At 48.7% G+C, this 12,316-nt stretch overlaps 4 protein-coding genes across 5 annotated transcripts; all 4 read left to right on the top strand.

Moving 5' to 3' along the window:
* Positions 1 to 152: 152 nt before the first annotated feature.
* On the top strand, positions 153 to 1,316 carry DFL_001933 (uncharacterized protein; the record flags this gene model as incomplete). 2 transcript variants are annotated; one of them, XM_067630639.1, is made up of 4 exons in its annotated part: positions 153 to 179; positions 527 to 536; positions 965 to 1,032; positions 1,194 to 1,316. In XM_067630639.1, the coding sequence occupies 4 exons, from the start codon at positions 153 to 155 to the stop codon at positions 1,314 to 1,316; spliced, it is 228 nt and encodes a 75-aa protein (XP_067493263.1). The 2 variants fall into 2 exon arrangements, with proteins under 2 accessions (XP_067493263.1, XP_067493264.1); XM_067630640.1 differs by lacking the exons at positions 153 to 179; positions 527 to 536 and adding exons at positions 794 to 802; positions 850 to 868.
* A 319-nt stretch (positions 1,317 to 1,635) lies between these two features.
* On the top strand, positions 1,636 to 3,916 carry DFL_001932 (uncharacterized protein; the record flags this gene model as incomplete). Its single annotated transcript, XM_067630638.1, has 3 exons — positions 1,636 to 2,596; positions 2,671 to 3,751; positions 3,817 to 3,916. 3 exons carry the CDS (start codon positions 1,636 to 1,638, stop codon positions 3,914 to 3,916), a joined length of 2,142 nt encoding a protein of 713 aa, XP_067493262.1.
* Positions 3,917 to 5,130: 1,214 nt separating this feature from the next.
* Positions 5,131 to 7,173, top strand: DFL_001931 (uncharacterized protein; the record flags this gene model as incomplete). The annotated part of the gene is made up of 4 exons (XM_067630637.1): positions 5,131 to 5,236; positions 5,304 to 5,863; positions 5,923 to 6,912; positions 7,006 to 7,173. The coding sequence occupies 4 exons, from the start codon at positions 5,131 to 5,133 to the stop codon at positions 7,171 to 7,173; spliced, it is 1,824 nt and encodes a 607-aa protein (XP_067493261.1).
* Positions 7,174 to 8,113: 940 nt separating this feature from the next.
* Positions 8,114 to 11,943, top strand: DFL_001930 (uncharacterized protein; the record flags this gene model as incomplete). The annotated part of the gene is made up of 11 exons (XM_067630636.1): positions 8,114 to 8,125; positions 8,229 to 8,291; positions 8,456 to 9,406; positions 9,493 to 9,955; positions 10,016 to 10,057; positions 10,123 to 10,245; positions 10,306 to 10,955; positions 11,038 to 11,221; positions 11,284 to 11,650; positions 11,729 to 11,840; positions 11,914 to 11,943. 11 exons carry the CDS (start codon positions 8,114 to 8,116, stop codon positions 11,941 to 11,943), a joined length of 2,997 nt encoding a protein of 998 aa, XP_067493260.1.
* Between the last annotated feature and the right edge of the window lie 373 nt (positions 11,944 to 12,316).

Below are 12,316 nucleotides of genomic sequence, written 5' to 3'. Positions count from 1 at the left end.
GCCTATGATTTATACAAGGACGATATTATTGGGCACTTCCATATATGCATTCCTTTGCGAGCAGATGGGAGACAGCAACCTCGATGAAGCCGGAACGGTTGTTTTCGTCATACAAAGTCTCGAGATGGTGAATCCTGTTAACGAGCACCGAAATGGGTCATCAAGCTGGCCGTGTCGCCGTATGGCATTGTATATTATATGATGCTCTTCGCATATCTCCATGATATCGATAGACCACGTACATCTCCCTATCCCCATAGTACCTAGTATGATAGCGTAGTTGGTAATTGTATTATCACGAATGGAATGGTTGTGATCGATCATGCCAATATTAATGTTCAAAGTCAACGTTGGCAGCAACACCGAAAAAATATACCAACTCTCTCCGCTCTCCACCTTGCTGTCCTCTCCCTTCCCTTTCCCGTTCTCCCCGTTTCAGCTTCAAACCTCCACCTCCCATCGAGAAGCTCTTCTTCCCCGGACTTCCTCTCTCGGTCTCGTCTCGTCTCCACGCAAACGATAACAGGGTACGTCGAGTGAGTTTCCCCTTTCCTTCCGCCCTTGGATGCGGTGCATGTTTGGTCTGGTCTGGTCTGGTCGGTCCCGGTCAGGGTGCTTTCTTATTTCTGCTTGCTTTGCCTGCCTCCTGCTTGTTGGATGGAGGTCTGGTCCGGTCTGGCTTGCTTGCTTGGTTACTTGCATGGATAGCCGGGGTGCATGGGGTCCTTCGCCAATTCCTTCTCAATTCCACTTACCTACCTTGCTTTGTATCGAACCTCCCTCACATCCGTTCATGGCATCTGTACATACATACCCACGTCCACCTGACATCAAGACGGATACGCAAAGATAGAGGGAGACGGTAGATGTAATTGATATCTTGCAGCTTGTTCGTTCCTCGCCCGGTCGGTACCTCGTACCCCGTTACTGATCTTGATCTTGATCTTGATCCCCATTTTATCAGATTCGATTCCCCACCTCGAAACCACCCTCGAACCGGTCCTTCCTCTAGTCCCACGCCTCGGTACTAACGTAAGCAATCCCGCTCCGTTGCCCTTTCATCATCTACTCCATCACATTCATCATCATCTTGTTCTCTCTCCGTCGAAATGCCGTCCCTACTCCTCCCATCCTCCGTCTTCGTCTTGATGGAAAGCCTGTGACTGAAATTTTCAATCTTGCTCCCTCTTTAGAAAAAAACCGAAAGCTTCTCACACCCTCTTTCTCCAATCCAACTTCCAGTCAATCCCGACCTATTCTCATCGACAGGGGACAAAACATCCCGGTGGTTTGTCTGGCAGCAGCAGTATACATGAAGAGGGACCGCGGGAGGCTCGGTATACGACCCTTTCCTTGGATTTTTCCTCTTCCACCTGAAACCCGCTTTGCTGACTTTCTCCCTCTCGCCCTGTCCTCGTGCCTCCATTGTTTTATCACACAGACACCAACATAACTTAGCCTCCCATCGCATAACCGGTCTCTGTACACCGTGTGATGTCTGAGAGTCAGGTCTACCAACACTACCAGACAAGAAACTTCGTTCCGTTCCGTTTAGGCAGGGGATCGTCTCCTCGACCTAATGACACCCCGTCGCCTTCTCGATCCCCCGCCCCCCAGTCTCCAGGTTCCTTCGGCATGTATAGCCAACCACCCCAGCAAGCCCAAGGGCATCCTCACATGCTCATAAATGCCGCCGGCCAACCTCACACACGGTATATGCAAAAAAACATCGCTCAGGCTTTCCAGGCTCAGCACCAACATCATCAACCGCTCCACCAACCCCAGCAGCCTTCCCAGCTGGGCGATAGGGTTCTCGCTCATCCGGGTGCTAATAACTCTCAAAATGGACTCTCGGGACATCAGCATACCTACTCCGGTGGTACAATTGGAGGATCCGGGTTCGCAGGCCAGCAGCAACAGCAGCAGCATCTGTCCAACGGTGTTGCTTCATCGGTCCAAACGAATGCCAACGTGACCGGTCATTGGGAAAAGCAACTGCAGCTCGCTCAGATCTCCCGCCAGAGCGGCTCACCCCATCATCAAGCTCGAGTGGCCGCGACGAAGACAAAGACCGGCGTCGGGGCCAAGGGAGCTTCGACCGTGTTGACGACGGCGGAGGACAACGAAGATGAAGGGTCGACTGGTGCCAATGAGAACGAAAAACGTCCGATACAACAGCGAAAGCTCACCGAGAAGGACAAGCGCCAGGAATGGTTCGCATTGGATTTCGGTGGTCAGGGACTCCGGGCTCTTGCTGAGAACCTCTTCAATTACACCTTCTTGGACAAGCTCTACATCAATCATAACCAATTGAAGACGCTTCCTGCGTCCATCGGAAAGCTGAAGCTGTTGACGTACCTGGACGCCTCCAGCAACCAGCTGACGGAAATCCCGGCGGAGATCGGAATGCTGACAAATTTGAAGACTCTCCTCCTTTTCGACAACCACATCCAGAACTTGCCCGGCGAGATGGGGACGCTTTTCCAGCTTGAGATACTCGGTGTGGAGGGAAACCCTCTGAAGGAAAATTTGCGCAACAAGATCGCAACGGATGGAACCTCCGCCCTGATCAACTATCTGTTGGAGAGCAGCCAAAGTAAGTTTATCATCAAAACTCGAGAAATCGTATATCCGAAGGGGACGGAACAAAGCTAACTCGTGGGAAACCAGTCGAATTGCCGGACCCTACGAGGGAATGGAACGTATTGGATGGCTCGACACTCGAAGGGAAGCCGTCGACCGAAGGAGATCCTCACAAATTCAGCATCATCTCTTACAACATCCTCTGCGAGAAATATGCGACGCCACAAGCTTACGGATACGTGCCCTCTTGGGCTTTGGCTTGGGATTATCGAAAGGGTCTCATCGGCAATGACATCCTGAGCAGCAATGCGGATATCGTCTGCTTGCAAGAAGTCGACCTCAACAACTTTGAAGATTATTTGAGTCCGACCATGGCCTACCAAGATTACAAGGGTGTTATTTTCCAGAAGACGCGAGCACGCAACTTTGGGGCTCAGGAGACCCGTCAAGTCGACGGCTGTGCCATTTTCTGGAAGACGACAAAGTTCAACCTGTTGGATAAACAGGTTATTAACTTTCAGCAGCTTGCGATCAACCGTCCCGACATGAAAAAGGCCACGGATATCTTCAACCGGGTCATGCCCAGAGACGACGTCGCTACGATAATCTACCTGGAGAACAAGCTCACGGGGGGCCGTATGATTGTTGCGAACGCCCATCTGTTCTGGAACCCTGTCTTCGAAGACGTCAAGCTTATCCAGACCGCCGTGCTGATGGAGGAACTCGGCAAGCTGGCTAATAAATACGTTGCCAACCCTCCACCGTCCAAGATCCAGAGGATCGAAGGGGAGGAAGAAATCCCGGAGGTCAAATATCCCAACGGCGCCAGCATTCCTTTGGTCGTTTGCGGTGATTTCAATTCGCTGGGTGATAGCGGTGTGTACGAACTTATAACGAAAGGAGCGATCGACGCGCATCATCCGACCCTGGGAGGGAGGGATTACGGCCCGTATAGCGAGGAAGGTATCTCGCATCCGTTTAACCTCAAATCGGCTTACTCGATTTTCCCCGATTTCCCGTTCACGAATTACACGCCTGGCTTCAGCGGAGTGATCGATTACATTTGGTATTCGACCAACTGCATGCAGGTGACAGGTCTTTTGGGTGAGGTTGACAAGGAGTACATGAGCAAGGTGGCCGGCTTCCCGAACGTCCACTTTCCTAGCGAGTAAGCGTTTATTCATAATATATATATATATACATCCATGCGTGCTAACGTACTTTCTCAATCAGTCATCTCATGATACAGGCCGAGTTCTATATGAAACCACCCAGAAAGGAGGTTCAAAAACCACCGCCTCCGGACTTCGGGGCCACTTCTTCTCGCAAGTAGGGAACGGTTACACAGCATCAACTTTTCTTTTCAAGTAGGACCGAGCTATTGCATTTAGGACAAGTAACGGAAAGATACCCATTTCCGACCCATTCTCAGCTTGTATAGTATTCACCTTCGATTTTTACTCCCTAGCAAGTTATAGCTTGGCTTGAAAGATGGGGTTGGTGGGTTCACGACGGTAGTTGGCGAGCGAACTTGTGCTACATGCGGCGCGCATTGAAGATCGGTTATGTTTCTTGCATTTACTTTTCGACTAATGCTGGTCCATTGACATAATGTCCGTCACAAAATATCCTTTGGTACCGGCGTGGGCCTAGTTGTTACCGCGTTCGACTTACTTTTTGGCGGGCTCTGGCTTCAAACTTCTCGTGCATCTGTTTTATTTCGGTATTTTCCTGTCAGCCTTGTTGTATACCATGTGTGTTATGCGCCACGTCGACTTTGCCTTCGTTCCGTCCCCTTTCCTCTTTACGCTTCCGGTATATAATGTTTTCCCTTCCCGTGCATGTTCAACCTCTCCTCCCTTCGATCCTCCGTCTCGCTCGGTCCTTGCTATGCAATCCTTTTGTTTTCATGTTTTCCTTTTTCGTGGGTCTTCTTCGGGTATCGCGTGGAGTATAAAATCCGTCTTTTCCCCTCTGGTTCCTCGAAATTTCCTTTCTGTCAACCTTCTATAAATCCGTGCACCTATTGGGGAACCCCCAGCGATCGTTGCTTTCGAGCTTGGATCGTAGGATCTTCAAGTTCTCCTTCTTCCGCCCTCTCCCTTTCCGTATTCTGCTGTAAGCTCTTCGTTTTGGATCCTCGTTTTCGTATATTTCCTTTCCGTATTCTTGTTCCTTTTTTTTCTTTTCCCGTTAACCTTTTCCTTTTGTGTTCGTCTCTCGTTTTGTGCGGTATGGCGTCGGAATGGAATATAATATATTCTCCAACAGATAAACTAGTCAGTCGTTCGTGGCCGTAGATTTACCAAGTCGGTATGTAATATGTAGTTGCATCGGTGAAGCTATAGTTACGGGTGGTGTTGGTGAGCGATGCCAAGGAAAGGTATGCAATGTCAAGAGAACTGACGGCGACGGTGGGTACGATTCAACTGCTTGCATCACTTCTCTCCCTCCGATAACCACCTAACCCCCTTCTTTCGACGACGACGACATCAAAGCTCCTGGAAGCTCGAACGACCGTTTGCTTTCTTGACACGGAACCTCGCCATGAGTGGAGGCTTCGACGTACTCGATTTGAACTCGCCCTGGGATGACCAGCCGTCCAGCGGCATCCATACCACTGATGCTGGGCCGACCTCACAACCCAAGCTCGGTATGGCGGAGAAGCTTCTTTCTACTTGAATGGTAACGGATATTGCTAACGAAGTTGAAATTCATAGACGATGCAGCAGGGGGACCGCAAGCTATCGCCGCCGTTACCTCCCCGTCTGGCCCCGCCGCCGTTACAACATCGATACCCACCAGGATCGTCCCTTCGAAGACCAGAGGTCCACCACGTCGCGGCGGAGGAATCGTCGCCAAACTCGAGGCCGTAGATGACTCCTTCAATCCGCTCGGTCCGCTCGGTGGTGGCGATGATACCGAGGAACCTATCACCTCCCCTCTAGGGCTCTCAGCGGAGCTACCCCCTCAACCACCAACCAAGGAACCCGGCTCCCGAGGCGCCAGGAGTGTTAGCACCGCATCCGTACCGAGTACGAGGGACCTTATGGAGAGTGTTAATTTGGAAGATGAGGATGAGGATGATGGGTTGATGGGTAGGAAGCCGAGGCAGCCGCCGCCGGTTCCTGCCACGCCTACCAGGGAGACCAGTAGGGCCATTCCGCCCAGCGTGCCCGTCGAATTGGCTGCCAAGCCTACATTTGATATCCAAGTTGGAGATCCGCATAAAGTTGGTGATTTGACAAGTGCACATATCGTCTATCAGGTTTCTACGAAGGTATTGCTGTACTCACAAATTAAACTATGAGGATGGATTTTTACTGATACGGTGGGCAGACATCATCTAAAGCTTACAAGGTTCCCGAATTCACGGTTAGTCGAAGGTATAGAGACTTCCTTTGGCTCTACAATGCACTTATCGTGAGCAACCCTGGTATTATCGTCCCGCCACCACCGGAGAAGCAGCAACTTGGACGATTTGACCAAGATTTCGTCGAATCGCGTAGAGCTGCGCTGGAACGTATGCTCAACAAGATTGCTTTGCACCCGGTATTACAGCAGGATGGAGATCTCAAGATCTTTTTAGAGTCCGAGTCTTTCACCGTGGATATTAAGCAGAAGGAGAGGCAGACCGCCAGTACGGAGACCGGAGGCGGCGGATTGTTCGGGTTTGGAGTCGGAGGGGCGTTTTCTACCGCTCAGAAGTTCGTGGAGACGGATGAGTGGTTTTTGGATCGAAAGGCGTACCTTGATGCTCTTGAGGTTCAGCTGAAGAATCTGATGAAGTCGATCGATACGGTTATCAAGCAGCGAAAGGAGCTGGCGGAATCAGCGAATGAATTTGGAAACTCGCTGCACGCCCTCTCTGCTGTGGAGTTGAGCAATAATCTTTCTTCGCCTTTGGCTTCCTTGGCGGACTTGCAAATACGGCTGAGGGAGCTGTATGATCGCCAGGCGCAACAGGACGTGCTTACCCTTGGAATTACGGTTGATGAATACATTCGACTGATAGGATCCGTCAAGATGGCTTTCCAGCAGCGACAGAAGGCGTTCCATTCATGGCATGCGGCGGAGTCGGAGACTCAGAAGAAGAGGAGCACGTATGAGAAGTTGCAGAGGCAAGGGAAGACGCAAGGTGATAGGTTGAATCAGATGCAGGCTGAAGTTGCGGATTCGGAGAAGAAGTTGCATCAGGCGAGGGTTTTGTTTGATGAGATGGGGAGGTTGATGAAGAATGAATTGGATAGGTTTGAGAAGGAGAAGGTGGAGGATTTTAAAAGTGGAGTGGAGACATTTTTGGAGAGCGCGGTGGAGGCGCAGAAGGAGGTATTCAGCCCACCATCTCATCATGCGCCTTTTTTTTTTTTTTTACATATACATTGGAACCAGGAGAACTAATGCTTGAAATTTTTGTCATAGGTCATTGAATTGTGGGAGACGTATCTACTTCAATTGGATAGGGAGATCGCAGAGGATGAGAATTTGGCGGCGGAGGCGAAGAATCTCAGGATTGATGCGCAAGAGAATATTCCTACGTCACCAGCGACTCCGGATACAGCGGCGGCGACGGCGTCTGAAGAGCAGTGAATTCAGCGACCCGCCCGCATTTATGCATACTAAATCGAATTCAAACCGAAGCATCAAGGAAGCAACTATATCGAGCGTATCATAGTGGTTAATACTACTACCACTTTCCTCTTCTTTGTCTTTTTGAAATCATATCATCCCGCCTCTTCTGTAAGATACGTCTACTTGACAAAATCACCGTCGAACAGTCCCCCTCGCTTGGTGCAATTCGAGAAGGGTTTAGGCCGCCAGTTAGCGCGGTGTTTGACGGCTGATATCCAAACTTATTAACATCTGCTGCAGCCGACAGAGCTCGTTTGGGATATATACAGCATGCCATCGGATATGTCCACGTGCGTCTATTTTCTGTCTGTCTTCCCCCTCCGTCCCTAGCTCTTTCCCTCTGTTCCTCTACTCTGTGACGGTGAAAGTGCCTCAATAATATATATTGGGTATTGGCTTAAATATGTAACCTTGTTAAAAAAAAAAAAAAAAAATGAAGAATGCGAGTACAAGGTACGCATTGCCTGACAATCCAATCAGCGGCCTTGCGTGCATGTCTTGCACTGAATTGTCTTTTCTGGAAGGCAAAGTTCAGAGGACGGTCTGCTTTCTGGAGAACATAAAATTATTTTTTGTGACCTCAAACCACCACCTAAATTAATATTCACCACAACTCCTTTCCTGCAGGATTCATCCCATCTCCCACCTTCATCAGCCTCCTTGATAGAACTACTCTCGCCATTGAACCCGTAATCCGAATCCTCCCACCAAAGACCCAGCTGCCCGTGACCGTTTGCTGAAGTTTGTGATCCGTATTCTACCCTCTAAGAGCTTGCAAAGGTGGCTACTGTCCGAGCAGCTGTCCAAATCGCGCAACTGCTAGCTCGCCGGCGGAGCAGCCGCCAAATATCTCCTCCCTTCCCTCCGTCTGGGACTTACTCCTCTGAGATTTGAAGCCATGGAGCACCAGGTGAATAGTCTACCCACTCGTACTTTTTTTTTAAAAATACATCGTTGTTGTCACCGTGTCTTTCAAAGTTTGTTCTAACAAGTTCTTTTTCCTTTGTCGCCAGGTCGAGCAAGCCGTCCAAATCGTCTACAATCCGGCAGGCACCAACCAGGACTTAGTGCGACAGGTGTGCAAGATCCTTCCACCCTCAAGGCTTAATGCTTTAGGCATATGCGAATCGATACCTTTTCCTTTCCCCGATGGCGTTTTATAAGAAGATGCATGCCCAGCAAAATCCATAATAGACTGCATAGGATTAAGTAACTAAAACGACGTCGTTTTACGTAACAGGCTCTCGAATTCCTCAACCGCGTCAAAGATTCTCCGGAAGGATGGACAATCTGCCTTTCCCTCTTCACCAGGCTTCCCAGGCCCGACGATGCCGTCCGCCTCTTCGCCCTCGAGGTCGTCAATATCGCCGTTAGAACCCGTGCGCCGGAACTAGGTCTCCAAAACCTCATATTCCTCAAAGATAACCTTATGGACTACCTACGGCGAAACTATCGACCAGGCGCTGACTCTCGACCGGACAATCCTGCCCTTCAGGGGAAATTGATACAAACCATTACCATCCTTTTCACCGTTTTATACACCACTTCTTGGACGACTTTCTTCGATGAACTGTTAGCGTTAACGATGTCGGTCCCCAGAGAGAACGGTGGTAATGGGCAAATGGACAATCTACCCGGACTTGTGATCTATCTCAGAGTTATGACGGACATTCACGACGAAATTGCCGAAACCACATTCTACAGAACAACGGAACAGGCCAAGAAGAATACAGTTATTAAAGACTACATTAGAGACCACGATATGCAAAAGCTCGTTACGACCTGGCAGGAGATATTAACCCAATGGAGAAACGTGAATGCTGAAGTGGTGGAAAGGGTTCTCCATGTATTCGCCAAGTGGGTTAGTTGGATCGATATCTCGCTGGTGGTCAACAATCACTTCTTAGGACATTTGGCAGATTTGTTACGGGGTAGTGGAAGTGGGCCGGAGGTCACGAAGAGGAGAAAAGCGGCGACGGTGACATTGGGAGAAATCGCGGGCAAGGGGATGAAGCCGAATGAAAAGCTTGAACTTATTGGATTTCTTGGGTTGACGGATGTCGTCAAGACGCTTATTTCGTTACCGGAGATGAGGAGCGATGCTGATACTGATGAGGATATTGATTTTGCTGAAGCTGTGGGCGCCTTGGTCAATAAGATTGTCCAGGATTTGGTTTCCATGTTGAATGGCGTAAGTTCCCCTTTTGTTTTTTTTTAAAAAAAGAAAAAAGGTTAGAGGGTCAAACGGGCTGAAATGCTAATTTTCTATGAATACAGGACACCGGAGTCAGTCCTGAAAGTCGACAGACGGCTGAAAATTTTCTTTCACAATGGGTTTCGTTTCTCCTTGTTATCTTCCGACACGAATACGATGATGTCTCCATGCTTGTCCACCCTGCCCTTTCAGAGTTGCTATCCTATCTACGAAAAGAGAAGAAGAATACGAATACGCTACTCCCCACGCACCACGTCATGTTAGAACCGATCCTAGAAGCCGTTGTTCGAAAGATGAAGTTTGACGACGATCTCGACTGGGAAGAGGCAGATCCGCATATGGAAGCCGAATTTCAAGAACTGAGAAAGAAAATCAAGAGCTTGCAGGATGCGGTTGCTTCGACGGATATTGATCTTTACTGCTCGGCGATCTCGGTATTGGTGGTTAATACGCTGGATGGGTCTAGGCAAGGGTCGATAAATTGGAGGGATTTAGAGCTTGCGCTTTATCAGATGTTCCTGTTTGGTGAGGTTGCGGTTAAGGCTAATGGGCTATATCTTGAGGGTCAGCCTAATGGGGTTGCAGCTGAGGCGTTGGTGGTTATGATGGCGAAGATGATGGAACTGGGTGAGGATCCCAAAAATCATGTGCTAATTCGTGGAGAGGCTGTTCTTTGCTAACGAAGCTCACAGGGCCGAGCATATACACCCATCCTTCCACTAGATTATTATACATCGAGAATGTTGTCAGATACTCGCCTTTCTTCGAGCACAGGAAAGACTTTGTTCCTCCGGCATTGGAGATGTTTATTCAGTGTACGCACGACAGCAATCTCAAAGTGAAGACGAGAGCATGGTACCTTTTCTTGAGAATAGTCAAACTTTTACGAATCGATATCAGCAGTGTCGCATCGCAGGTCATCGGCAGCATCCAGGATTTATTAGTAATCAAGGCCAATGTTGGTACCAATTCCGGTGATGAAGGTGATATTTCCTCGGACGATGAATCTCCCGCAGATGCTGTCTTTAATAGTCAGATATACTTGTTTGAGGCGATTGGATCGATTGCCTCCGCGTCGAGTCTTTCGCTTGCAGACCAGAAAACCGTTCTACACACGATACTTAGTCCGTTATTTTCGGATGTAGAAGCTAATCTGGAAGCTGCGAAGCGAAACGATCAAACCGCTGCTGTTCAGATCCACCATAACATCATGGCGATGGGTCAATTTGCGAAGGGTTTTGCGGACGGGCTTAAGATACAGGGACCTACGACGGAGGATAGATCTTTGACTACTGAGTTTCAGGCGACCGCGGAAGGTATTGTCAGCGCGTTGGAGAATCTTAAGACTTCTAAACAGGTTCGAGAGGCTGCTGGGTTTGCGTTCGCGAGGATGGTTGGTGTGCTGGGGCTTTCTATATTGAGGTTATTGCCTAGGTGGATTGAAGGATTGTTGGCGGAGAATTCTTCGAAAGGAGAGCTTTCGATATTCTTGAGATTACTTGATCAGTTGATCCATGGATTTAAGGTAAGAAAAACCGGTCCGGGGGGTATTTCGAAGGGTCGGTTCGGGTGGATTTGCTAATTTGGATTTTGTGGAAAAATTATAGAAAGATATGTCTGATTATCTGGACCAACTACTTACACCCCTGTGTAGCAAAGTATTTCAGATTGCTACCCAGCCTACAACCGGAACCGATGACCAGCTTGAAACTGGGGAGCTCAAGCGTGAATACCTTACCTTCTTGTCGACGGTCTTGAATAGTGATCTCTCGGAGATCTTTATGAGTGCTGGTATGTTTCCTCTAAACTAACAAGTAATCCAATGACACCGCACGCTAACATTCTCAAAAAAGCAAACCAACCAAACTTCCAAGCCCTTCTAGAGACGGTAGAGCACTTCGCAAAGGATGTATCGGATCCTCACGCAGAACGTATGGCCATCTCCTTGATGGCTCGCATGTCGTCCGTTTGGGGTGGGCCGGAAATCCCAGAGACCATCCTTCCTGAGGACAAAAAGAAGAATCCGCCACCAACTCAAAAGGTCAATCTGGAGCCGGTTCCTGGATTCGACAGGTTCATGATTACCTTCTCTGAGATTTGTTGGGAGGTTCCTGCCAACCCCGCTTTTGATGCGAAGGATGCGCAGGGGAGGTTGGTTCTTGGGGAAGTTGCTACACTTCAGAAGGTTATTTATGGGAGGACGGGGACGAATTTCGTAACGTATGGCACAATAATGATAAAAAAGGACTTCGAACACGGAGACCAGAGGGAAATGGCTAACATCAAGTGGCGTCGTAGATACCTCCAAGGAACATTCTTCCCTTCGATCAATTTCCCGGAACACGCCGCTACGGAGTATCTATCCGCATTGCAGCAGCTCGACCATAAGAAATTCAAGAAGTTCTTCCAGGTATGAAGATTCTCCCTGTATCCCAATCTTGAATTCATGTAGCTAATGTGGCCATCTTTCAAATTTGGTATAGAACTTCGTGACACAATCCGTCGGTGGTTAAAGCATATGGGAAGGGTCTTAATTTTGCATATGTATTACTTTTTTATTTCTTTTTTTATTCTTTCTCGCAAAAGACCGGAAAAACTATCAGCGAAGCAGACCGAATTATTTGTCCAAGTGTTTGTTTCTATACCTCGAGCGTGAAGGAGCGGGGGAAGGGGAACTATGTATCCCTCTAGGGCGATATCTACCTTTTTTTCTCTCTTTTTTTCTTTCTTCGTTTCTCTGTATCATTTTTTCCCCTCTTCTTTATTATCTTGAAATCATGATTCTGGGGTAGACGGGAGAAACTAAAAAAAATCCTCGTTTCCTTTTAACTCTTCTTTTCCTTCCACCGGTCTTCTCGTTCTATCCTTAACCCCCTTCCCCTCTAT

This window comes from Arthrobotrys flagrans, assembly GCF_004000055.1.
Source record: "Arthrobotrys flagrans strain CBS H-5679 chromosome Unknown unitig_3, whole genome shotgun sequence".
In the NCBI taxonomy this organism is placed as follows: domain Eukaryota; kingdom Fungi; phylum Ascomycota; class Orbiliomycetes; order Orbiliales; family Orbiliaceae; genus Arthrobotrys; species Arthrobotrys flagrans.
Note: the sequence above shows the minus strand (reverse complement) of the source record. Positions and strands in the feature narration are given on the sequence as shown.